General features: G+C 38.7%; 1 protein-coding gene and 1 long non-coding RNA gene across 4 annotated transcripts in view; one reads left to right on the forward strand and one right to left on the reverse strand.

The window, feature by feature from the left end:
- Nucleotides 1-934: 934 nt before the first annotated feature.
- On the reverse strand, nucleotides 935-8248 carry LOC123379710. 2 transcript variants are annotated; one of them, XR_006584582.1, is made up of 3 exons: nucleotides 8100-8248; nucleotides 4679-5046; nucleotides 935-2440 (listed from the first exon to the last, which is right to left on the reverse strand). It is a non-coding gene; the product is annotated as an uncharacterized LOC123379710 (long non-coding RNA). The 2 variants fall into 2 exon arrangements; XR_006584581.1 differs by having other exon boundaries at nucleotides 4102-5046.
- Nucleotides 8249-8323: 75 nt separating this feature from the next.
- The window catches only part of MFSD14A (major facilitator superfamily domain containing 14A), a 44393-nt gene continuing 25419 nt past the window's right edge, over nucleotides 8324-27297 (forward strand). The window contains exons 1-2 of one of the 2 annotated variants that reach the window (XM_011284838.4): nucleotides 8324-8555; nucleotides 24255-24350. In XM_011284838.4, the coding sequence (XP_011283140.1) occupies nucleotides 8472-8555; nucleotides 24255-24350 (180 nt within the window). In that variant the 5' untranslated portion in view covers nucleotides 8324-8471. Of the gene's footprint in view, nucleotides 8556-16203; nucleotides 16254-24254; nucleotides 24351-27297 lie in introns of those variants that run through there. The other variant, XM_045036267.1, reaches the window with a different exon arrangement.

Here is a 27297-nt window from a genome sequence, read left to right on the forward strand (position 1 = left end):
ATGAGTGGGGAGGAGCAGAGAGAGAGGGAGACAGAATCCAAACCAGACTTTAGGCGCTCAGCTGTCAGCACAGAGCCGGACACGGGGCTCAAACTCACAAGCAGTGAGATCATGACCTGATCCAAAGTCGGACACTTAACCAACTGAGCCACACAGGCACCACCGAGACTTGTGTATTTTTAACAAAATCTGTGAATGTGCTTGTTTTTATGTGTTTGCTTTTTCTTTTAAAAGTCACTGCATGTATAAAAACATGATTTCTAATAATTGAAGGCTTATGTTTAATCCTTTAGACTGAAGTTTTATTATGACCTATTATTCTGTGTGGGTAGTAAATACAGCAATTAAAAATTATGATTCTAAGTGCCTTTTCTAATATATGCAAGCTCCTTCAATAGGTTTTCTAAATATTATAGCAAAAGTAGAGTTATACTTGTTGGGTTACAGAAAATTGTGACAGCGGTGAGGCCATGTTTCAATTTATGACTTTGAAAATATTGTTGTGAATTTTAGAATTTTAAAACCTGAAGTTCACTCTGGATATTACATGCATAATGCTCCAAACTTCCATTACTTCATATAATTTATGAAGTCTCCATTTACTTTATAGGCCACGTTTATTTTTGTTTTGAATGTTTTGGTATTATAACATTGCCATTTTAATGGTTTCAATCATGCTATGACAGATTTTACCACCTTAGATTTGAAAAATTCATGGGTTATCTCCATGCACTCACAAAGTAATCATTGTTAAAGACTGTTTTTTCTAAATTTGTTTTTATTAATGTTTATTTTTGAGAGAGACAGATTGTGAGCAGGGGAGGGGCAGAGAGAGAGAGAGGGAGACACAGAATCTGAAGCAGGCTCCAGACTCCGAGCTGTCAGCACAGAGCCTGATACGGGGCTCGAACTCATGAACCGTGAAATCATGACCTGAGCCAAAGTCGGACACTTAACTGACTGAGCCACCCAGGTGCCCCAGAGACTCTTTTTTCAATTTAAATTTCTTCAGCTTTTCAATTTGAAAAAATTCAAACATACATAGAAACTGAAAGAATTACTCTCACCTAAATTCAACATTACTAACACTTTGCCATACTAGCTTTATCAGGACACTTTACTCCTAAATACTTCAGCATGCATATCCTAAAAATAAGGGCATTTTCCTATTTAACTCAATACAATTTATCACACTTAGAAATGTTTAAATTAATTTGATTATATCATCTGAGTTCATATTCAGATGTTTCCCATTGTCTCAGAAATGACTTCACAGGTTTTTGTTTTTAAACCAGGAAGCAATTGAGGTTCATATTTTGTATTCAATTGTCTTATTAGTCTCAAAGATTCTTCCCTGCACCCCCTTGGTTTTTTACCCCCCCATTATGTGACTTTTTGAAGAATGTAAATCACTTGGTTTCTGTCCTTGATCTGTCTGTATTCTTTGATTTGTTCCTTTTATTCTTTGCATTTCCTCTGAACTGGAAGTGGAGTCTGTGGGTTTGATTAGCTTTAGGCTAAATGTTTTTGGAGAATATTTCATAGGTGATCTTGTAGATTTTACGTTTTATCACATTGAAGACATAATTCTAGATTATCTCACTAATGAAAGTGATAATCAGTCACTTGATCAAGGTGTTGACTACCATATCTTTCCACAGTAAGTCATTTTTCCTGCTTAGTAATTAGTAATCTCTAAGGCAATGTTTTGACACCATGGGAATAATCTTTTCCTAACAGTCTTTTATTCAATAACTTTAGCATCAACTGATGATTCTTTTTTTAATATATCTTTTTTTTTTTTAATGTTTATTTTTGAGGTGGGGAGGGGCAAAGAGAGAGGGGGACAGAGAATCCAAAGCTGCATTGACAGCAGAGAGCCTGACTCAGGGCCCAAACTCACAAATTGTGAGATCATGACTTGAGCTGAAGTTGGACACGCAATCTACTGAGCCTCCCAGGTGCCCCTCATCAACTGATGATTCTTAACTGAATCATTTATTACACTACACTGATGTGCAAAATGGTGAGATTTAAACTTTTTTAATTTTCTAATTTTTTTCTACTTTTATTAGTTTATATTCTTCTATTTAAAAAGGACTATTTCCCTTTTCCCAATGCCCCCTCTTTTTTCAAATATCTCTATGTCTTCAAATTATTCGATGTATTCAATGTTCAATACAGTCACAGTTCTTTTTGATATTCTGAGCCAACAGCCAGTGGAAGTGGAAGTCACTGCAGGCCAGCTCCTGTATCTTTTAGATGTGACCACGTTCGTCTCTGAGTTCTTCCTTCCTTCAATCACAAGATGTCCCAGGCCAACCTTGTACTTGTGCTGTCTCAAACCTGGAATATCAGCTGTTTCTTCAAAGAGCCTATTCCTTTTAGGGGGAATGGAATCTGGATTCTGTTTCCTTTTAGACCATTTCAGTGGACAGAGCTAGGAAGTAAATTTTTTAAAAAGTTCATAAATTCAAATTGATACTCAAAATTTAGCATTAGAAGGTTGTTGTGTTTTTTTAAATTTTATACTTGCCTCTCTTTTACAGTGAAAATACTGGTTCTGAGTAACAGTGTATGTGTTCATATGTTTTATTATGAGGTATATTTTTCAGCACTAAAAATATTACTAGTGGTAAACATACTAAAAATTTTGTGTTTTCTTTTTGTCTTAGACTAATAGACCACTAAGGATGTATACTCAGAGTAGTGTTCAAAAATTAGTGGAAATCACTCCCTTCTCTACATGACTATGTTCATATACCTACGTTTGGGGGTGCCTGGGTAGCTCAGTCGGTTAAGCGTCCAACTTTGGCTCAGGTCATGATCTCATGGTTCCTGAGTTCCAGCCCACATCAGTCTCTGTGCTGACAGCTGGGAGCCTGGAGCCTGCTTCAGATTCTGTGTCTCCCTCTCTCTCTGCCCCTGCCCTGCTTGCTCGCTCTTTCTCAAAAATAAACATTAAAAAAAAAAATCTAAAGAATTAGGTTTACTTTTGTATTCAATTTCAGAATTTACATAAAGATTGTTATTCTGTTTTTGAATATGTAAAGGATTTACATGGTTCCGAGTTAAAGCTACCTTAAAGTTTACTCAGAGAAGACTAGTTGTCATGCCATTCTTTCACCCCGTTCCTAACCACCCCCCAAGGTGGTATTTTCACTAGTTGCTAGTTTATATTTCCTGTGTTTCCTTTTGAAAAATAAAGTTATGTATATTGCTATATTTACTGTGTTTCTTTTGCTATGTGGAACGTGTTCTCTGCTTTTAAGATTTCTTTTTTGTTTAGAAAGCTATGTATGTTCTAGCAATTACATTTATACTGTTGACATTTTATGTAATGCTCTTAGAGCCCCCCTTTTGCTTATCTGGGTTTCTGTTTGTCATTTTTTTTAAGTTTTATTTATTCAAGTAATCTCTACACCCGAGGTGGGGCTCAAACTCACGACCCTGAGATCAAGAGTCCCATGCTCCTCCGATTTAGCCAGCCAGGTGCCTCTAGTTTGTCATCTCTAAATGTTCTTTGATTCTGGGGCACCTGGGTGGCTCAGTCTGTCAAACATCTGACTGTTGGTTTCAGCTCAGGTCATGAGCTCACGGTTCATGGGTTCAAGCCCCACATTGGGCTCTGTGCTGACAGTGCAGAGCCTGCTTGGGATTCTCTCTGTCCCTCTCTCTCTGCCCCTACCCTGCTCGCTCGCTCGCTCTCTCTCTCTCTCTCTCTCTCTCTCTCTCAAAATAAATAAATAAATACACATTTTTTGAAAATGTTCTTTGATTCCCATCTAATTGCCTCGTGACACCACTGAACTTATTCCACTCCTTCCTCTAATCTTCATATTTTTAGTTCCCTTATTTCAATTTGATTAGAACATGTATAACATTTACACACTATTTTCTCACTCTAATGCCTGCTTTTGTTATAATATTAAATATATTTTAAATCTACTTAATACTCTCCACTAGTACTTATTATTTCTTTTAACATTTATTTATTTTTGAGAGAAAGAACGAGCTAGGGAGGGGCAGAGAGAGAGAGAGGAGGACAGAGGATCAGAAGTGGGCTGACCACAGAGAGCCCGATGTGGGGTTTGAACTCACCACGAGACCATGAGCCGAAGTCAGAGCTTCACCCGTTGAGCCACCCAGGCGTGCTTCCACTAGTACTTTGGCTGAATCCTCCCCAGTCAACTCATGGCTGGATAAAGCTCTTCCAGTAAAGTACACAAGGGAGAGCATCTAGGCACACTGTTCCTCAAGTTCTGGCATGTTTAAAATTTCTCCTGGAACCTGGATACTTTAAGTTCACCTTGACTGGATATAAAATTCTTGGCTCAAACTTTCTTGGGTTTTTTGGAGAATGTTGCTCCGCTATTGTATTGCTTGGTTTTAGTGTCAGGCTGGCACCACTTCTTATCTGTCTCCTTTGGCAATGTTAGTTTTTCTTTTTAAGATTTTAAGTGGTCTCTACACCCAACATGGGCTTGAACCCACAACCCCAGGATCAAGAGTCCCATGCTCCACCGAGTCAGCCTGGCGCCCCTGGAAATATTAGCTTTGTTGTTGGCTTTTGCCTGGAGGCTCAGATAATTTTTGCTGTCACTTTCTCTTTGATGCTTTTTGTTCTTGTTGTTGTTGTTGCTGTAGCTGATTTATTCTTCTCCCCCATGTTTCTTACCTTTATTATATCTGTTCTCTCTTAGAAACCCTGTAATTTAGTATTCTTTTTTTTAGATGATTTTATTTTTTCAGTATATTGGCTGAGTTTGATCAACTCTCAGTTCACATATTCCTGCTGGGTTTTAAACCTTGTATATGTTGCATCCTTTCACATCTGCAGTTGTATATTTAATGATATTTAATTAATATTGAGAATGTTGTATGCAGTTTTCCTCTGCTTCATATTTTCTAGAGTGTAGTATCTTTTAATTGAAAAGTCTTCATTTTCTGTTTTCTTTTTATAGTAGCCTTGTATGGGCTTTTGGTGGCTTTTTTGTTCGTGATAAAATGTTCTGGATTTTCCTGGATCAGCAAGAAAAGGTGGTTCTATGGAAGAGATGGGTGAAGGGGTATCAGTGACTCAGTTTTATAGTTAAAGAAAATGATCTTCTGTTGATATAGTGCAGTTTCTTTAATAAATGGTGCATTTTGAGGTTTGGATTCTGTGATACAATCTTAAGGTTTTTTAGGAATATTTAGCTTCAGCCACTTGTTCTTCTCTCCAAGGGATCCCTGTACCTTCCAAAGTACCTCTTGAAGTATTCTCATGAACTTTCCAAACCTTGGTTCTTACCTGTTTTCAAGCCTGATTTTCTCCTCATTATTTTGGGGGACTCCCAATATCCTTAAAAATCATTACCTTTTGCTTATACTGGCCAATGCTAATTTCTGTTGATTGTAACCAAAGAACCCTAACTGACCCACACTAACCACTTAATGTAAAGTTTGTGAATCTTCACAACCCCAAATAACATACAAAGCCACACATGTATACACAATAAGTCTGTTAGTACAAGACTGATTACTCTTGTTTACTATTGCAGCTCTTCCAGTGCAAAGCCTGACATTCTGGACATTCAATATGTATTAAATTTCTCTTATTACATTATTTCCAACAGCACTTGCCACAGTCTGCAATTATCTGCCTTTTGTTTGTTTCATAACTTTTGTCACCCAGTATAATTAAGCTACATGTAGATAAATATGATCTCATTTATTTACATATCCTCAGTGTCTAGTAAACCAGTGAAACACTTAGAGTACTCAAAAATATTTTCTGAATGACTAAACAATAATCAGTTCTTGAGGATGGCAAAATTGGTATAGCTGAGGGGCTATGAAAAATCAGAGTAACCAGACAATAAATGATCTTACCAGCCCTCTCTATCTATCCAAAACAAGCTCTTGGGAATTTATTTATGAAATCTCGCATGACTTTCTCTAAACAGTTTCAAGTTGAGGCTCAATGAAATGTTTCTGCAAGAGAATATTTTTGTTTTTTATGGATTTTTTAAAAGTTTACCCATTTATTTTGAGAGAGTGCACTAGCAGGGGAGGGGCAGAGGGAGAGAGAGAATCTCAAGCTTGAGATTGAGGGGCTCGAACTCACAAACTGTGAGATGATCTGAGCCAAAACCAAGATTCTGATGCTCATCCCAGTGAGGCACCCAGGCACCTCAGAGAATATTTTTAATGTTCTTATTTTTGAGAGAGAGGGAGACAGAATCTGAAGCAGGCTCCGTGTTGTCAGTGCAAAGCCCAATGTGGGGCTTGAACCCATGAACTAGGAGATCATGACCTGAACCAAAGTCGCTTGCTTAACTGACTGAGCCACCCAGGCACCTCCCGTCCCCCCACCCCCTCCCTGCCATCCCACCACCGAGAATATTTTTAAACAGGTGATCTGGGGTGTGTGGCTGGCTCAGTCAGTACAGCATGATACTCTTGATCTTGAGTTCAAGCCCCACCTTGGGTGTGGAGCCTACTTAAAAAATAATAATAAACAAATGATGGGTTTACTTATTGATGGGAAAATGTAACTTGAAGTATCCATCAGGCTAACTGCCTTTCTTCTCCCTTCCACGGAAAGTGGTTTGTTTTCTATTTCTAGTCAAATGTTTTACATAGAAATAGGACAGAAAATTCAAATTTATCTTTTAACATTTTATTTTGAAATAATTTCGAACGTACATAGAAGTTACAACAGTATTACAAAAACACATTCCCTTTACCCTGTATATTAGCTATCTACAGCTATGTTACAAATTACCCCAAAACTAAGTGGCTTAAAACAAGTACTTTAAAAAAAATTTTTTTTTAACGTTTATTTATTTTTGAGAGAGACAGAGACAGAGCGTGAGCAGGGGAGGGGCAGAGAGAGAGAGGGAGACACAGAATTCGGAGCAGGCTCCAGGCTCTGAGCTGTCCGCACAGAGCCCGACACAGGGCTTGAACTCACAGACCACGAGATCATGACCTGAGCTGAAGTCGGATGCTCAACCGACTGAGCCGCCCAGGCGCCCCTAAAACAAGTACTTTTTATCTTACAGTTTCCGGGGGTCAGGGAACCCGGAGTGGGTGATCTAGGTGTTCCTAGCTCGGGGTTCCTGAAGTTGCAGTCAGGATGTTGGCATGGGTTGCAGTCAGCTAAAGGCTTAACCAGGACTGGAGGATCTGCTTCCAAGACTACTCACATATCTGCTGGTAGGGGGCCTTAGTTCCTGGACACCTAGATCTGACCACAGGCTGTTGGCAGTGTCATGACATGGCAGCTGGCTTCCCCCAAACTTGGGCCCACAGTGAATGAACAAGACCTAGCTAGAAGATGCCATGCTTTTATGACCTACCCTCTGAAGTCAATGGTGTCACTTCTCCTATATCCTATTAGAAAAGAGTCACTCAGCCCAGCCCTACACTCAAGGGGAGGAGAATCAGACCCCATCTCTTCCAGAGAAGAGTATCAGTGAACTTGGGAACATATCTTAAAACCACCATACCCAAATACACTATTTTTAAATAACTTGCCATTTTGTCACTCTTACCCTCTCCTCACATATATAAACATGTTATTTCTTAACTATTTGAGCATCACATCGCTTCACTCAAGACTTCAGTGTATTATGTAAGAAAAGGGATATTCTCTTAGCTAACAATACAGTTAGGAAAATCTGACTTTTAACATGGGTGATACTCCAATTTGTAGTCCACTTGTGTCAACTGTCGTTTCTATAATCCCCCCCCCATTGATTTTTAAAAGCAATAGTAAAACAAGTAGTAGGTTACATAGTGTGACATAGCTTATGTAAGTTTTTTATTGGCAGGGAATAAAGAAAAGGTCCTGGAACAGGCAGGCTCCACTTTGGGGTGGCAGTGGCTGAGCACGAAGACAAAATACTGTTTCTGAAAAACCAGTTTATCTTTATCCCTTCAGTTACCCACTATTTCTGGAAAACGATTTCAACTGTTCCCTTCGGTTCCCGTCCTGGTTAGAATACAGTTGGGAGGGAGATAGCTCTAATAGATGAAGACGCCTGGTGAGAAGTCCAGGGCAACCATTTATCAGCCGTATTTCCATGAGCAGATAACTTTCAGAAACTTACATTTCTTTATCTGTGAAGACGGACTATAAGGGTCTCTATCGCCCAGGGCTGTTGTGAGAACTAAGCGAGCTGATGAACGGAGAACACCGGCTGGCGCCAGCCGAGAGCCTAGCGGCTTCCCTCTGGGCTTCCCTCCCCGCGCGGCGAACGCACCGCGACCGAGAGGGCGGGGCGGTGTCACGTGGGTGGGGCGGGGCGGGCTCCTCCGCTGATCGCACGATGTGACGCGCCGCCGGAGGCAGGCCGGGCCCTCAAGATGGCGGCGGGCGCCCCGAGCGGCTCGGCCCGGCAGTAGCGGCGGGACGGCACTCGCCGCTGGGGCCGGCCGCCCCGGGAGTGGCTGCAGCAGCGCCAGGAGTCGAGGATGGTAAAATGACCCAGGGGAAGAAGAAGAAACGGGCCGCGAACCGCAGTATCATGCTGGCCAAGAAGATCATCATTAAGGACGGAGGCACGGTGAGCTGGGGTACCGCGCTGGGGAGCGTCCCTCGGGGCTCCCCATCCCATCTCTGTCCCCCACGCCGCCACCACCAGCCTCCCTGAGTGCCCCTGCCCTCCCCCACCCTGTCGGCGGTGCCGGTGTCTCAGTCTCCAGGGCCCTCTTGCTTCTGCTCCGGGGGGCTTTCCTCCCTCGCCCCGGCCTGCGGCCTCCGGGGCCCGTCCTCTTGGGGAAGCCGCTCTCCTCTCCCGCACCTGCCGCCCTTTCCTCCGGCGGCCCCTGGAGGCCCTTCGGCCTCGAGCCCCACGTGCGCCTCCGCCGCGGGCTGGAATTGACGCCGGGCTCTCCAGCCGGCCGGCTCCCCGCGTCGCCCCGGCGGTGCTGGTCCCGCCGCGCCCCTCGCCACCGCAGCCTTGCCTTCGCCGCCGGGCCCCGCGCCGCCGTCGCTGCGCTTTCGAAGGTGCTGCGAGCTATCCCTGGCTTCCCATATGTTTCTAGCCGGGCGGTATCTGGTGCGACGACCCCGCTGGGGCTCCTTAGTGCCTTGGCTTTCTTCTTCCACCTGGTTCTGGGTCAGTGCTCCTGCTCTTAGCTTCTTCCAGTGCGGTAAACACTGTCAGAAGGTGGGCTTTCCTCTTCACTTCCCGGAGTCTCAAGCGTGACGGAGGACACCCGGGGCCTAGACTTAAATCATCTGGTTTCCAAAGAACACATACCACTCTGTTGTTTTAAAATCACCTCCTTTATTTTAAAATAAAAGCCGCTAAATAGAATTATCATGGTCTGAGGATTAGAAGACACTTTGAAAGGAAGACAGAGGGTAAGAAATTGTGCTTTTTAGAAACAGTTGTCATCACACAATAAACTTTATGCAGTGTGCTGTAGTTAACCAGCAGGGGACGTAGGATTTTTAACTGAAAATTTAACTCGCCTATACTTTTATATACTGAAATTTCTATGTTGCTACACTCTCCGGTCTTTGTTGCATTCTTTGCTATCACATTCTGAAATAGAATGCAAAGGTAAAATACCTGTTTCACTTTCCTGAGGAGTGTGCAGAAATGATTCTTTTTATTCCGTATTTCTGTTTATTCCAACATATTTGTATGTGTATGCATATAATTGGAGTCCTCATCAACTGCTAGCATAGTGCTAAATATGTACAGTAATTAGGCCACCCCTGAGGATTTGCTGAATTCATTTGAAATAAATGACAAAGGTTTTTTGTTTTGTTTTGTTTTTGACATTTCAGAATAGGGGCCCCATCAATATGCTGCTAATATATTTAGAAGGCTTGGGACATAGGCAACAATTTCAGAATCTCCTTTTAGCTAACTCTAAAAATAATTAGATGTCATAGCTTTGACATTTGGTGAAAAAGAAACTTCAAGTCCTTGGATCTTTTTGTTGTACTTGATTAATTAGGACATTACTTTGATTAAATCACTTATGAATAGTCAGGGCCCTTTTGATGAAGTTGGTTCAAACTACTATGTAGGGAGAGACATAGCATGAAAGAATACTGGTAGTCTCTTAACCAACAGGACTTGATATTTTAAGTTCTATATAAAATCTATAAAATAGAAGCAACAAAGGATTGTATTTTATAAAAGCAAGTGATTTTTAAGATCAGTATTCTTTGCAAAAGAATGAAGCTCTGATCAAGAAACACATCTTTTTTCTTGAGGTAAAGTTCAGTTGTGTTACCTCTTTGGAGTTTCATTCCATTCGCTTTACAGCAGATGCTTTTGTTCCAAATCCTAGGAGATTTGGAAGAGATTATTATTTTTTATCTTGTTATTAAAGTTGTAGTGAATTCATAGCTTGTTTTTGGAGATAAAATACAATTTTTTTTTTACATTGGCAGTAAGTTTTTAAGAGGACACATAGAATAAATGAAAGCTTTTCTTGAGAACTATGGGCATGTGGGTATTATTATTTGTCATCTTTATACACTTATGTTGCACTTTCCAATCTAAAAGCACTGGACACCTCTTTAGAATAGAAACTTGGTTAATGCATATTTTAATTTTATGGGGCCTAATATGAATTTAAAGTGATAAAAACACATTTAAAGTGATTTTTTAAAATGTGCTAGCACATTCCTAGTGTTTTTATTGTAATTTTATTTATTCCTATATTGATTATATGTATATGTATAGATGGAATATTTATATCTCTAGAAATATCAGTAATTTTTTGCAGTATTTGTGTTTTAACCTACTCTAGCTGTAAATGGAAAATAGTATAACTATTATAGTTTTTTAAATTTTAACATGGCATTTGCTTTTCTGCCTCCCTACTTATAATTGGTCAGACTACCCTTAACGTTTTTTAAAGAAAGGGAATAAATTGCCGTTTGGTATTGGTGTGTGTGTGTGTGTGTGTGTGTGTGTGTGTGTGTGTGTGTGTGTTTAAGTTCAGCTTGTGGATGGATTCATTTAGAGGCAGGTGTCTTAGACTATATGGTCATCCTTGACCATCTCTGAACAGTATTTCAGGTCCATGGCCAATGATACTGATCTGATTCCCTTCCATTTTCTTTCTAGTGTTCAACAATGTTAATAAAATTATTTTGCTTCATCTTGCTAATGACATCTTTGTAAGTCTGACTAATGAATGTTAATATTTATAAACAAAACTAATAGTTGTTAATGATTTGTCAAAAACTTAGATTTGTTACCATTTTTGACAGTTGAAGAAGTGAACCCTTCTAAATGAACCAGGTTAATCATAAGTTACTGTTTTTCTTTTCTTGAAATTGTATTTGATTAGGCTCTGAAACCAGTCAGGCTAACTAATACTTGCCCGTTTGAGTTGTATACAGTTAAGGGAAAATACATGAAGGTGTGTGATTCTGTGTCAGGAGTTCTTAACTTGGGTCTGTACACCCTGCAGTCATTTGCAAAATTTTCTTTGACTATCGTTTTTTTTGAGAGAGATTCCCAGAAGAGTCCATACCTTCCCAAAGTTTAAGACCGGTTGTCCTATTTGAAAACAACATGCATAACTACAAAATACTTCCACAGGTTAAATTCAGTAAATATGTATTTACTTATTTCCTGTATACCATTTTACTGATGTAAGTAATTGTAGCATTACTGGTTAATTTGCTTTCTGAAGCATCCATATGTAGAAATACAGTTTTTGGTTACAAGTTTTAATGTATGTGGCATTTTGATGTATCCTTTAGTGCAGACCATTTAAGTCAGTTGAATTAAATGACATTTTAGAATACTTTCAGTTTTGTTGTTAAATTCTTACCGTGTATTACCAGATTGTTTGTAAACATTCCTGTTGGAGGCTAAGAGCTAAAGAGTTACATTCATGAGTTATTTATTTGTGTCATCAAAAACAGAATTTTTAAATTATTTTTGAAGTTTGCTTATGTTTTTACATGATCTTTACTGTTAATACAGTTGTGAGATTGCATCTCTGACAAAGCGAAAAATGTCCAATTTTTTCACAAATAAATTGGTGAAATGACTTTAAAGATTTGATAGAAAGCACAGCATGTGTGAATTAATTTGTTGGAAGTACCTGAAAAAAGTAAAATGGGTATTTGCAAAACGAAATATACCCAGAGAAGCAGAGCACCAGATTTTTTTTTGTAACTCCGATTTTAAGTACATAAGTCGGAGTCACCACCATTTCAAAAGTCTAAACTTAAGCTCTGATCTGTCGCATCCTTCACCTACAAAGATGGCTGAGGCAGTTGCAGGATAGCTCTTCTTAGTCCCCAGAGAGCCGCTAAGTAAACAGCCTCTAATTGCTAGCATACAAGCCATGAGGAGGGCCATGGTGCCTTCAAACAGCAACTGTTCTTCGAAGTCACTAGCCAATGCCTGGAAACATCAGGATGCATGTACCATCTTTGGCAAGCTTGTAGCAGGCAGTACCATGAATGACTTACCTCCTTTTCTCCATGGTGTGCTGCAGCATTTGCTTTAGCTTAGTATGTTTGGGGATAAATTAGTAAGCAGTTTTTTCAGATTATATATCCAGTTCATCCTAATATAGTTTGCAGACCTACTTCCCAATAATCATAGCATCTGCAGAAATTCACTAACAGTTGAACTGTAACTCATTTACAGCTACCAAAGTTTGAAGTTTAAGTAAAAAGAAGAGCTTTTTCCGGGTAGCATTCTGACAAGTATATATATGATTTACGTTTTTCAATTATTTAAAAATTCAAGTTGTCTTTTAGCATTATTTTGAATTAGAAGTGTCAAAGAAACATTTGACAGTTGCAGCCAGGATATATCCAGCTTCCTGAAATGGTTTGGTCTCTTTGAGGGCCAAATGTAGTAGCTTATTCTAAATAATGGGTCTACTTTCTCAATAATGTGTAAAAGCAATTATGAATTCTACCACATGAAATACTACATTGTTAGTGAGTTCAGTTTGTGGTCATTTGAACCATGTAACACATTAGATGTTCATGGGGATAGGCACTTAATGTAATGATGGCTTACCTTGAGTTAGCAGTTACATCTTTTCCTCCTCAGAATGGAGAAGGAATACAATAGATTGTCATGTTGCTTAATCTTTTCAGAATTTACCACAAAGTAGGGTGCATGGCTGGCTCAGTTGTGGAGTGTGTGACTCTTGATCTTGGGGTTGTAAGTTCAAGCCCCATGTCGGATGTAGAGATTACTTAAAAATAAATCCTTAAAAAAATTTTACTGCAAAGTAATACAATCTTAAACTCTAGTTTGTTTTTTTTAACACTAAAATTTGGTCTCATTCTAATTTTGTTAAACGTGTTTAAGAAGTATATTTAATTTCTATTTCAGAGTAATCTTTTTTAAAAATTAATTTTTCTTTTTTTTAAGTAGGCCTCAGGCCCAGCACAGAGCCCAATGCAGGGCCTGAACTCAGGACCCTGAGCTCAAGACCTGAGATGAGATGAAGGGTCCGACGCTTGACCAACTGAGCCACCCAGGCACCCCTAGGAGCAATTTAACCAAAACCTCTTCACTTTTGTGATAACATACAAATATTAAATATGTGTCTTTAAAATTTATCTGTAGCCTATCAGTAAAATCTAAAGTCTCACTGCAAATTAAGCCAAAATGGTTTACTTAATGAGTATAATAGTGTAGCAACATGTTTATGGTGATTCATACTTCCAGGAAATTACGGATTGGTTTTGTTTTCTTTTTGCTCTACAAAACTAATGGATCTCGCTTTGCTTGATTAAAGTCAGAGGAAATAAGAAAACACCACTTGACTTTGTGAGAAAGGAAACATGATGCCTGCTTACATTTTCTCTAGTTATGCCATAATGTGTCAGTATCCCATGAAAGCAGCTTTGTAGTTACAGGGTTTTTTTTTAATGTTCTTCCATGAAAAGCTACAATTCTTAGATGCCTGTAACTAAGCACCTTTGTATTTTTTGTGTGTAAGACTTTTACATGATGTTATTTTAGCTTAGTTATGTATCATTCAGAGGAAATTCAAAGTTTCTTTTTGAAGCTATATTTTACTCTCATTTTAGTTGTTTTTAAAGTTTATTTATATTTGAGACAGAGAGAGAGCAGGTGAAGGGCAGAGAGAGAGGAAGAGAGAGGATCCCAAGCAGGCTCTGCATTGTCAGTGCAGAACCTGACTCAGGGCTTGAACTCATGAACCCTGAGATCATGACCTGAGCCAAAACCAAGAGCCAGACGCTTAACTGACTGTGCCACCTAGGTGCCCCTACCCTCATTTTTGATTGATAACTTGTCTGTATTAAATTTTAAGATCAAAATTATTCTCCCTTATACTTTATTTTTTAAATTTTTATTTACTTGTTTTGAGACAGCAAGCATGAGGAGGGGGAGGGGCAGAGGGAGAGGGAGAGAGAGAATCTTAAGCAGGCTCCATGCTTAGCACAGAGCCTGACTTGGGGCTCCATCTCATGACCATGAGATCATGACCTGAGCCGAGATCAAGAGTTGGGTGCTTAACTGACTGAGCCACCCAGGTGCCCCTACTTTATCTTGGTTTTTATAATGTTTTTAAAATTTTTCCCAACTTTGGAGAATTTTTAAACTACAGAAAAGTTGCAAAAATAGCATAATGAGTATTCATCTGCCCATCCTACAGATTCACATCACAGATTAACATTTTGCCACATTTATTTTTCTTCTCTTCTCTCTATATATGCTCACGTTTTTTTTGTTTTGTTTTGTTTTGTTTTGAACCATTTGAGGAGTTCGTTGTAGATATCAAGACACTTTACCCCTATAAAACTGAGAATATATCACCTAAGAAAAAGGATGTTCTCCCACATAACCACAATGTAATTACCACATTTGGGAAATTTTAATGTATTTAAAAAAATTTTTTTTAATGTTTATTTTTGAGAGAGAGCGCATGCATGAACAGAGGAGGGGCAGAGAGAGGGAGACACAGAATCTGAAGTAGGATCCAGGCTCTGAACTGTCAACACAGAGCCCTATGCGCGACTCAAACCCACGAATCACGAGATCATGACCTGAGTTGAAGTTGGACGCTTAACCGACTGAGCTACCCAGGCGCCCCTGACATTCAGGAAATTTTAACGTTAACATAATAGTATTAAGTAATATATTAGCTATAGCCACATTTCTCTAATTGTACCTCCTTAATAGTTGTCTTTTTTTGGGTACAGAATTTAATCATTACATTTAGTTGCCATGTCTCTTCAGTCTAGAATAACTTGTTTTTTTTTATGATATTGACACTTTTTAATAGTTTAAGCCAGTTGTTTTGAAGAATGAGCCTCAGTTTGGCTTATTCTCATTGTTTATTCACATGATAAATTCTGTTTAATAAGTGGGATTATAATGCCCAGTTATAGGTAGAATTAATTCTGTCTTCTGGCCAAAAATCTCTATAAACCCCCAGTTCACACTGATAGATATACAACATAAGTTATTAAAGTCAACATCCTGTATAATAATTGCTGCATTCATAAACCCTATTGACTGGACAATCATAGACCCAAAATTTGGGAGCTAGATAAGGATTTAGGTGAGAGATTAATAAATCTCTTCCTTCTGAGAGAGGTAAAGTGACTAACTTAATTTCCCTAGCAGCTCAGTGACTGCATGATTAGGGCTATCAATCAGCCATGGTCATGAAATACCTTTTTTAGACCAGGCATTGTGCTACACATTGGATACTAAAATGGAAAAAAACTGGATCCCTACACTTAAAAGAGTAACAGTCTGTGGTAATGTATTCTGTATAATCACCAAAACCAGCATAGCTGTACACTTGGGCTCTGGAATTGCCTGGATAGACTCCATTCCATCTCTTATTTGCTGTGTTAGACTATAAAATGGAGGTAACAGTGTCCAATCTGAAAGGTGGTCAGGAAGAGTAAGCAAGATTTTGAATGTAAACCATTATAAGTTTTCAGTAATACTTTCATTACTGTTTTAATCTAGTATATGTGTGCAATAAATCTGTGTGATAGATGACACAGTGGGGTATCAGATATTAGAGTGTAGAGGAGGGTATTAGTAGAGGAAGGTGCAAGTTTAACTAATAATAATTAATAAAAATTTAATAGTCTTTAAATACAGTAATTATACTGAATACCTGTGGTGATAGAAGGGACTTACAGAGTAATTCACTTAAGTTCTACAGACATTTATTAAGCACCTTTGTGCTATGCATGGACCAGATGCTCCAGATCATAGAAGAATAAAGCATAGGGCCTGTCTCAGCAGAAGCCTAGAAAGGTAAGTTTAGGTTAAATAAAATGAAATAAGGACTTTACACAGTGAAATATAAATTTGTGGACGTTACCTAGGATAGAAGAATAAATGATTTTAAAAGGCTTGGCCCAAAGCCTAGATGGTGAAACCATACTTGATTACCAGTAGAAATTATGATTTAGAAAATGGGAATTAGATTGGAGGGTGGAGGTGAAGAAAGGAGATTGTCCCTGACTTCTGAGGTTAAAGCTAGAGGCGACTGTCATGAAACCATCCCTCTGTAAGAGAGAAATTACGTACCTGAATGGAGGACTTTTGGTGTAGTAATTATCATGGTTGTAGATGGCATATCTTGGCTTTTGGGGTTGGACATGTATTTATATTCCGATTTATCTCCTTCAGAATTTTTCACTTGGTACCTCAGAATTCTTTTAGCATCCCTAAATGTTATCTGTTGATATAATCTCATTGTGATCTAAACTCTCTACTCTTGATGCTGTAAACTACTTACTGGTCAGATATTTGCCCCTACTTGTCTATTAATTTCCCCTGGTCTTTCTGCCCAGGCCATGACCCTGGTATTCTTTCTCTAATTGTCCTAGAATTTTGCTTGTGGATAGATATTCCATTAAAACCACTAGTGCTTGTGTCAAAAGTCCCACCTGGAAATATTTGTATTTTAAATCAGTAAAATATTTTTAAAATTTGTCAATTTTATTAAGATCTTGTATTATTTTTGAATTTATTCAAAACAAAAAAGTTGAATATGGATATAATATAGCTCTCAAAATTACCAGTACTTTAGGACAAGCAAGTACCCCTACCTACCCCCCTCATCCCCTCCTTTAAAAAATATACAACACACACACACTTTTTCCTCCCACTTCTGGGAAATAATGAGAGAATGGCTCAGAAGGGGCAAGTATATGCAACTACCTATATTTTTCTATTCTAGTTTTTATCTAGTTTTTCTCTTAAACATTTCCCTTGTATTTAAAGTATAAGCATGCCTATTAAAAAAGATTTAGAAAATTCAGAACAACATAATCAAGTTTATGTCTCTTAAAAGTGCTATCTAATATAATTAACATTCAGATGAGTTTTTGTTTTGCTTTCCATAGTTGAAATTACTCTCTATACACAATTTTATATCCAGCTTTTACTTATTTTTTTTGTTTTTATTTTCCCACTTATATTTTTTAAATTTAACATTGCCATAAGCATTTCCACATATCATTAAAGATTATCCATAAACAGTTTTTGGCTGCATATTATTCTGATTTACACACTGTAATTTGATTATAGATGTTACTAAAGGTTGAACATTTAGATTTCCATATTTCCCACTATAAATGATGCTGCCATGAACATCTTTATGATGGTAGAGCTTTTTCTGAATGTTTAATTATTTCCATAGGATAGAATATTATTAGCTGCTTTTAAAATTATTTGTTTTTATCTATTATATTTTTGTGGTGTCTTAATGTTGTTGTGTTTTCTTATGAATGCTTTACCTAGATATTAATCTTTATTTCTTCCGTATCTTTCTCAATTTGTTGCCTTCAAATTCAGCTAATGTTGTACATGTTTTTCTCAAACTGGTTTGCCAAAAATGTGTTAATCTCTTGTTCTTTCCCCTTTCCTCACTGCCTGACTAAGCCAGACACTGAAATCTTTCTTACCTTTTCATCTTTGATCTTCCCTTACTGTCCCCTGCTACATGTAGTCAACCACTGAGTCCTTTTGATTCAGCCTCCTGAGTGTTTTTTGTTTCCATTCACTTTGCTCCATCCCTACTACCACTGTCTTATTCTAGTTACTATTACCTCTCTTGTGTGTTTCTTTCTTTTTTTAAATGTTTATTTGTTTGGGGAGAAAGCATGAGCAGGGAACGGGCAGAGAGGGAGACAGAAGATCTGAAGCAGGCTTTGTGCTACAGCAAAATGCTCAGTGTGGAGCTTGATGCAGGGTTCGATGTGGCGCTTGAACTCATGAACTGTGAGATCATGACCTGAGCCAAAGTCAGATGCTTAACCACTTAACTGACTGAACCACTCAGGCGAGCCCTCACTCCACCCCACCCCCCCGCCATATATTTCTTCAATAGCCTGCTTTCTGGTCTTCCTCCCTCCCTCCCTTTCAAAGTCTTTGCCACAGTGCAATGCAATTTAATGTTCCAAGAAGACAGTCCTATGATGTGATGTTACCTTCTGTCTTGAATTGTTTCATTTACCCTGCTGCCTGAAAGTTAAAAGCCTTCATGTGACTTAAGAGACCTTTCTCCAGTCACCGTTTCAGTTTCACCTCTCCTCACCTCGCAGCCTCATCTTTTACCACTCTCCTCCTTAGACATCAGGTACTGAAATAGGTTTTGCTGTTACCTGTGTTCTGGCCTTTGCATATGCTGTTCTCTTTCCCTTTCCCTCAGATGCTCTTGGCCATCATTCCCCTCCACTGACATCCTGCACCCAAACACGTACACATCTGACAATCCCAGTATATTTCCCACTGAACTTTGAAGTCTCAGGTAATATCATTTACCTCCCTGAGAAGCCTTCCCTGACATTTTCCTCAATTGATTGAGTGCTCTTCACTAAAACAGCCACTAAAAAAATTTTTTAATGCTTATTTTTGAGAGTGAGAGAGAACGAGCATGAGCAGGGGAGGGGTAGACAGAGAGGGGGACACAAAATCTGAAGCAGGCTCCATGCTCTGAGCTCTCAGCACAGAGCCTGATGCGGGGTTCAAATCCATAAACCGTGAGATCATGACCTGAGCTGAAGTCAGACGCTTAACCAACTGAGCCACCCAGGTGCCCCTAAAACAGCTACTTTTAACACATCATTTCCCTCCACTTTTTTGCTGTGTGTGTATGTTTATACACATTGTTATATAATCATTATCTTCTTTTAATTTTTTTTAATTTACATCCAAGTTAGTTAGCATTATAGGGCAACAATGATTTCAGGAGTAGATTCCTTAATGCCCCTTACCCATTTATCCTATTCCCCCCACCCACAGTTCCTCCAGTAACCCTCTGTTCTCCATAGTTAAGAGTCTCTTATGTTTTGTCCCCCTCCCTGTTTTTATATTATTTTTGCTTCCCTTCCCCTATGTTCATTTGTTTTTTTTTTTTAATGTTTATTTATTTTTGAGGGTCAGAGAAACAGAGTGCAAGTAGGGGCAGGGCAGAGAGAGAGAGGGAGACACAGAATCTGAAGCAGGCTCCAGGCTCTGGGCTGTCAGCACAGAGCCTGACGGGAGGACTCGAACTCACGAACAGTGAGATCCTGACCTGAGCGGGAATCAGACACTTAACTGACTGAGCCACCCAGGTGGCCCCTCCCTTAAAAAAATTTTTTTTTTAATGTTTATTTATTTCTGAGAGAGAGAGAGAGAGAGACAGAGCATGAGCGGGGGAGGGTCAGAGAGAGGGAGACACAATCAGAGACACACAGGCCCCGAGCTGTCAGCACAGAGCCCGACACGGGGCTCAAACCATGAACAGTGAGAACATGACCTGAGCTGAAGTCGGACGCTCAACTGACTGAGCCACCCAGGTGCCCCATGTTCATGTGTTTTGTATCTTAAAGCGCTCATATGAGTGAAGTCATATGATATTTGTCTTTCTCTGACTAGTTTTGCTTAGCATAATACCCTCTAGTTCCATCCGCGTAGTTGCAAATGGCAAGATTTCGTTCTTTTTGATTGCTGAGTAATACTCCATTGTGTATGTGTATGTATATATATATAATACTCCATTGTGTATGTGTATTTATATATATATAAAGAAGATGTGTGTGTGTGTATAAACATCTTCTTTACCCATTCATCCATTGATGGACACTTGGGCTCTTTCCATACTTTGGCTATTGTTGATAGTGCTGCTATAAATATGGAGGTGCATGTGCCCCTTTGAAACAGCACCCCTGTATCCCTTGGATAAACACCTAGTAGTGCTGGGTTGTACAGTAGTTCTATTTTTAATTTTTTGAGAAACCTCCATACTGTTTTCCAGAGTGGCTGCACCAGTTTGCATTCCCACCAGCAGTGCAAAAGAGATCCTCTTTCTCTGCATCCTCACCAACATCTGTTGTTGCCTGAGTTGTTAATGTTAGCCATTCTGACAGGTCTAAGGTGGTATCTCATTGTGGTTTTGATTTGTATTTCCCTGATGATGAGTGATGTGGAGCATTTTTTCATGTGTCAGTTGGCCATCTGGATGTCTTCTTTGGAGAAGTGTCTATTCATGTCTTTTGCCCATTTCTTCACTGGATTATTTGTTTTTTGGGTGTTGAGTTTGATAAGTTCTTTATAGATTTTGTATACTAACCCTTTATCTGATATGTTGTTTGCAAATATCTTCTCCCATTCCATCGGTTGCCTTTTAGTTTTGCTGATTGTTTCCTTCACTGTGCAGAAGCTTTTTATTTTGAGGAGGTCCCAATAGTTCATTGTTGCTTTTGTTTCCCTTGCCTCTGGAGACGAAGTTGCTGTGGCCAAGATCAAAGAGGTTTTTGCCGACTTTCTCCTCGAGGATTTTGATGGCTTCCTGTCTTATGATTAGGTCTTTCATCCATTTTGAGTTTATTTTTGTGTATGGTGTAAGAAAGTGGTCCAGATTCATTTTTCTGCATGTCGCTGCCCAGTTTTCCCAGCACCACTTGCTGAAGAGACTGTCTTTATTCCATTGGATATTCTTTCCTGCTTTGTCAAAAATTAGTTGGCCATACATTTGTGGGTCCATTTCTGGGTTCTCTGTTCTGTTCCATTGATCTGAGTGTCTGTTTTTGTGCCAGTACCATACTGCCTTGATGATTACAGCTTTGTATTACAGCTTGAAGTCCGATCATCATCTTACTTTTTATCAGTATTTCCCAAATAGTTTTACAAGGAACTCAGATGGCCGTGAGATACTGTCTGTTGTATGAAAGAAGGATTCTGTCAAGTTTGGAATACAGTGTTCACTGTATCTTCTTGGAAATTCATAATGTAAATTAGCATGTTAAGGGTCCTGAGAAGTTCTAGGCTTTTCACTAGGTGCTGAGTATATGTGGTGGTAGACAAAACCAGTTTGGGGCTTAGCAATCCTAAAGACATGTTTTGACCTTACCTTAACAACTTGCTCTATTTGGTACTGTACATCACCCCTTCCTTACTAAAACTGCTCCTTTATCTTCAGTAACACTGTATTCTCTTAAATCTCCTGATATTTCTCTGATTTGTTCCTTCTTTATTTTCTTCATGGTTCATTTTCCTCTGCTCACTACTTAAATGTTGGTGTTTCTTAGAGTCTGGCCTTAACCCACTGTTCTTTTTCCACTTCTTCTCTCGATAATCTCACCCACTCTGGTGGTTTCAAACATCAGAATTCATGCTAATTAGTTTAGTCAGCCCTCAAAAAACAGTAGAAATTTTCAAGTACAAAGAGCAATGTCTTAGATAGTACCTGAAGTAAATCTGAGCCTTATGGGAGAAAAGAGCTGGGAAGTCTTTCTTCACTCTCCCTCCCAGATTTATCAGGTGCTGCCTATTTCACATTCTAAAGACTATATCCATTCTCTCCCCTTCAGCATCCTTGCCACTCCTCTGTTCCATGCCCTCATCATCTCTTGTTTCAACTGTTTGAAATAGCCTTATTTTACATGCAGTTTGCTGCTTGGTTACAAACTTGAGGAAATCATCATGAGGTATTGAAAAATGCAGGTCCAATCATGCCATTCCCTTGCTTGAAACCCTTCAATAGTTCACTATGGCTCTAATGAAGAGAAACTCCTTAACAAGGCTTACAGGCTACCTACCTCTTCTGCCTTCCTTTCTTTACTCCATGATGACTTTATTCTCCATCAGCCCTAAACTGTCATGGCCCTTGTCTATTTCATTATGGTTTTCTCTGATGAGATTGTCCACACTATCTCCTTTTCTCGCAATATTCCTTTCTTGCTTCCCAACTTGTACATATCTCTTTTATTGCATTTGCACATAAGCAGATGATTTATAATGAGGTTCCTTCCTCTCTAGACTGTGAATTCTTTGACACACTCCCTGGAGTGTGTCTTAATGGTTTTTGTAATCCCAGCATCTCTGCCATATAGTAGGTGCTCTGTTAATGTTTGTTGATGAATATTGAACAAATTCATTCCCACCCATGGTCCTTCAACTCTTGTGTCCCCCATTCTCCACCCTACCTCTTGTGTCTCAAGTTCCTAAACTGCAAATTCTACCAAAGGAGTTTTCAGGGACCTAAATTCTGAAGGTTGGGAGAGTTACTGTTTTTTTTAAATAATGATGATATATCATGACGATATTAAAAATGATGTGGCATCATTTTTAGTATATAGAGAAATCCAAACACTTTATAGTTTCCACATAAGACTATTGAGTATACTTTAAAAGTTAAGTATAACATTGTAATATGTGGTGGTTAAACTTTTTATTATAGAAACCTGTTAGTGGAGACTGAGTTAACGTTAGAGGTCATTTGCTTTCCATCAATTTAATATTTACCTTAGAATATGAAATTCAACAACTAAAGTAATTCTTAAGACATTGCTTGGAGCAGTATAAACTTAATTTTTGTATTTTCTTTCTTGTGTATATCAGAGAGAATCTTTTTAAGTTTGTTTATTTTGAGAGAGAGAGAGAGAGCGCGAGCGAGCACGGGGGAGGGGCAGAGAGAGGAGTGAGAGAATCTCAAGCAGGCTCCACACTATCAGCGCAGAGCCCCACACAGGGCTGGATCCCACAAATCATAAGATCATGACCTGAGCCGAAATCAAGAGTCAGATGCCTAACTGGCTGAGCCACCCAGGTGCCTGTCTTGTGTATATCAATCCCAGATCTCTCACGTATTACTCTGGGGACTCTTCTGCTTTTTTTTTTTTAAGAAAAATTTTTTTAATGTTTATTTATGTTTGAGAGAGAGAGAGAGAGATCATGAGTGGGCGAGGGGCAGAGAGAAGGGAACACAGAATCTGAAGCAGGCTTCAGGCTCTCAGTTGTGTCAGAGCTCAATGTGGGGCTTGAACCCACAAATCATGAAATCATGACCTTAGCCAAAAGTCAGACGCTTAACTGACTGAGCCACCCAGGCGCCCCAGGACTGTTCTGCTTTTGAGCCATGTTAATATCTGTTACAATTCTTGCCACGTGCTTCATTTATGCTTTGAGATTAGTGCAGGAGTCTCCTGTGTGGGGTTTTTTTTTTTTTTAAGTTTTTTTTTATTTTGAGAGTGAGAGAGTAAGCAAGGGAGGGGCAGAGAGAGAGAAAGGGAGACAGAATCCCAAGCAGTCTCTGCCTGGTAGCCTTGATGCCGTGCTCCGACTCACAAACTGTGAGGTCAGGACCTGAGCTGAAACAAAGATGGATGCTTAACCAAATGTTTAACTGGATGCTTAACCAGATGTTTAACCGACTGAGCCACCCAAGTGCCCCATGGAGCCTCCTGTTAATATTCCTCAGTTTTGCCCCCTTTTAATCCATCCATCTGCTATGCCTTTGCCAAATTGATCTTCCTTAAAACTTTCATCTGGTCGCATGAATCGTATCATCCTTTAGTGGCTCCCCATTGCCTTCAAATATAGACTCCTTTGCATGGAAGTTAGTCCTGTGTGCCTCTCGCTCATCTCTCGAACTCCTGGTATGCGGCCTGTGTTGTAGCTGTACTGAACTTTATGAGTCCTGTAATGCCTCCTGCTTTCAAGCCTTGTATAGGCTGCTGCCTTGATCTCTCTTGTTCACCTTCCTACCTCTCAGTCTTGTGTGACTTACACCTTTTCATCGTTTTAGTGTTCCTCCTGGAAGTCTGATGTTCCTATCCCTACCTTGGATTCTGCACAGTGTGCTTTTATAATGTATTTGTTCCTTGTCTGTCCCTGTCACTTTGAGGACAGGGATAGCGAGTGTCCAGATGTTTGACATAGTGCCAATACATGTATGTTCTCAATAAACATATATTGACTATTGCCATAATTGTTAGTGATTCTGGAATGCACTGTTAACTTTTTTAAAATCTGTTTTTATAGCCTCAAGGAATAGGTTCTCCTAGTGTTTATCATGCGGTTATCGTCATCTTTTTGGAGTTTTTTGCTTGGGGATTATTGACAGCACCCACCTTGGTGGTAAGTAATCTTTTAATTTATTTATTGTGAACTTAAATCTTGTTGTTCAATTTTGGGGGAAAATGTGGCCCTTTTCACAGTTCATTCTTGTGCCAATATTGTCAACCCTTCAGGTACTATCTTTTCCTGGTTTAGTTGTCTTTTCCAATCTTTACTTTTCCTTTACTGTTTGGGAAGGCTTGGCTAGGTGCGGTTTTTCTTGTGAACGCCAGCAGGGGCTCAGCCCACACTCTGGATAGGGTGGATGGGATCCTTAAACTGACAGACTTAGGAAAGATGGTATCTATGACCAGAATCACTCAGTGTTATTGTTTTGAGATTCATTAATGTAGCTGCATTTTCCAAATGCAAGTTTCTCTTAGTTTAGGCTAAGGCTGTAAAGGTAACCATCTAAGAAGATCATTTCTTTTCACAACCCTAAGCTGATCTTGCCCACATATTCCCAGGTTTGGAACCTTAGAAAAAACATCCTTGCCAGCCCAAACATCCTTGCTACCCCTTGATAGCTAGTTCTCTCCTATTGGTGGGGAATAGAATAAACAAAGGAGTCATTATGGCAGAAGTCAGTAATATCTTGAAAGATGTAATTAGGATAAATATACAACTTACCAGATCTAGAAGAGTAGAATTTTAGAGAGATATGCTTCCTTATATTTTTTTGAGATTGTTCATTGTTACACAAAAAGGGTTTTTACAAAAAAGTTTGTTTATAAATAAACTGGATGATCATATAAGTAGATATATGTTCTAAGAAAGAAAATTTATGTTCCATATATTTCCATATTTATTTTATGGCTACATAATCATTACTGGATCTATATAAAATACACATGTTTAGTAATTATTTTGAACATATAGGGTATATTCATGAATACTGTTAAAACCAGAAGAAAAGAAAATGTCAAATAAATACAGTTTCTTCTATAATAAACCATGCATTGCAAGTGAGATTAGTTCCCTGAATAATGACAGTTCCTTAACATATAATTGTAAGAATGCTGATTCGAATATGTTTTCACTGAGATCTTTTACTTTTTAAGAAAGATTTACTTGTAGTAGGTCATCAGTTTTACATTAATAGATTGTCAAGATTGAAATGTGGACTTTTAAAACGTCTGATCTTTTTGTTTGTTTTTGTTAATAATTTCTGATGGAAGTCCTTCAAAAATTAATGTATACATTTCCTGCCTTCATAATCCATGTAGTCTGATTTGGAACTTGATCAGGTGCTGCAAGTTCATTATGACATTTGTAACTTCTTTACATTATAATAACCTGATGTCGCGGGCTACTGAGGTGCTGTGATAACTATGTGGTCTCACACTTTTCTGTTAGCCTTCATAATGTTCTCGTGTGCTTTTTTTATAATCTACTACCAGTTTAACATATAAATGTCTGGTAGATCATCAGTCCTATGATTTAAATTACTTGAGCTTTGTGATAGTAAACAGTGTATTTTTATTTATGTTATGATGGGTCCAGGCAGTGTCTTAGGCACTTTAAATACATTATCACTTTTAATCCTCAAAATCACCGTATGGGTGAGGTATTAGCCTGATAATAGAGTTGAGAAAATTAAGGTTTAGAAAATTAAGCAACTTACTTGCTACAACTGTGAAGGTAAACTGCAGAGTTCGTATTTGAAACTAGGCTTGCTTTGTTCCAGTGCTCAGCCTGGGGGAATGCTGGCAGTCGGTGGTTTATACCCAGGTTTTAGGTAAGGTTATTGGCAGTCCAAACAGTAGCTAAGTAGAGAGATTAAAATGTTTTGGGTAAATTGTTCACAAGCCATCAAAAAAGCTTTTTGTGATGTTTCCATATTTGTCAGCAGGATTTAAAGTGTGTATGGCAATTTTTAAAATTTGCTTCTGGTTTATATTCTTTAGATATGCCTGTTTTTTGTCTAACTTTGGTATTTTTCTTTCCTAATTGGACAGAGACTGTCTTCTTTAAGAACAAGGAAAGAATCCAGTTATTTAGACATAAAGGCTTGATTATTAGTTCATTTTTCATAGTTATGGGAAAACTAACTTTGTGCTTAGTGTATTTTTAATTCTTTTTGTTAAAAAATGTTTAGTGCTTTTGATTTTTTTTCTTTTTTAAATACAGAATTGAATTCTGATCAGGAAAATAAAAGGTGCCAATTTGTGAGGACTTAATTTTTTTTTTTTTTGCTAGCATGATTATATTTTTTGTAATAATATCTATAACATTGCCAGTTGATGTATAGCAAGACTTTTCCCCCCATGGTTGTTATAACAGTTATTCTTAATTCCCATTTTTGTCATTTATATCTGAATTTTTAATTTTTTTTTCAACGTTTATTTTTTATTTTTGGGACAGAGAGAGACAGAGCATGAACGGGGGAGGGGCAGAGAGAGAGGGAGACACAGAATCGGAAACAGGCTCCAGGCTCTGAGCCATCAGCCCAGAGCCCAATCAATGCAAGGCTCGAACTCCCGGACCACGAGATCGTGACCTGGCTGAAGTCGGACACTTAACCGACTGCGCCACCCAGGCACCCCAATATATCTGAATTTTTAAATGGCGAAATGAGAATCCTAATCCTTTACCTTTTTCAGTTTTTACTTCATTAATATTTTTAAAGTCAAGTGTCCTCAGGAAAGAAAACTATCAAGTTTAATGAATATTAGGCTTAGAGTTTTATTTTTCTAATTCTTTTCTCATCTATAATATATGCATGTTTTAAATAATTTCAGTTTTTGTGTTCTATATTTTTCTTGTGTGATGGGGAAATGCTTGTGAGGATGGTGTGGGACAGAACTAGGCAAAACAAGGATTGAGTTGTAGACATTAGATTGTATCTGAATGCTGAGATTTCTTATATTCCAGGTGCTTTCAGGTACTTTGGCCTTTAGGCATTGGATAAGAGAGCTTGGCTTCAGTATGAACTTCACTTTCACCATTATGACAAATTAGCCAACCA

This window comes from Felis catus, chromosome C1 (assembly GCF_018350175.1).
Source record: "Felis catus isolate Fca126 chromosome C1, F.catus_Fca126_mat1.0, whole genome shotgun sequence".
NCBI classification, from domain to species: Eukaryota; Metazoa; Chordata; class Mammalia; order Carnivora; family Felidae; genus Felis; species Felis catus.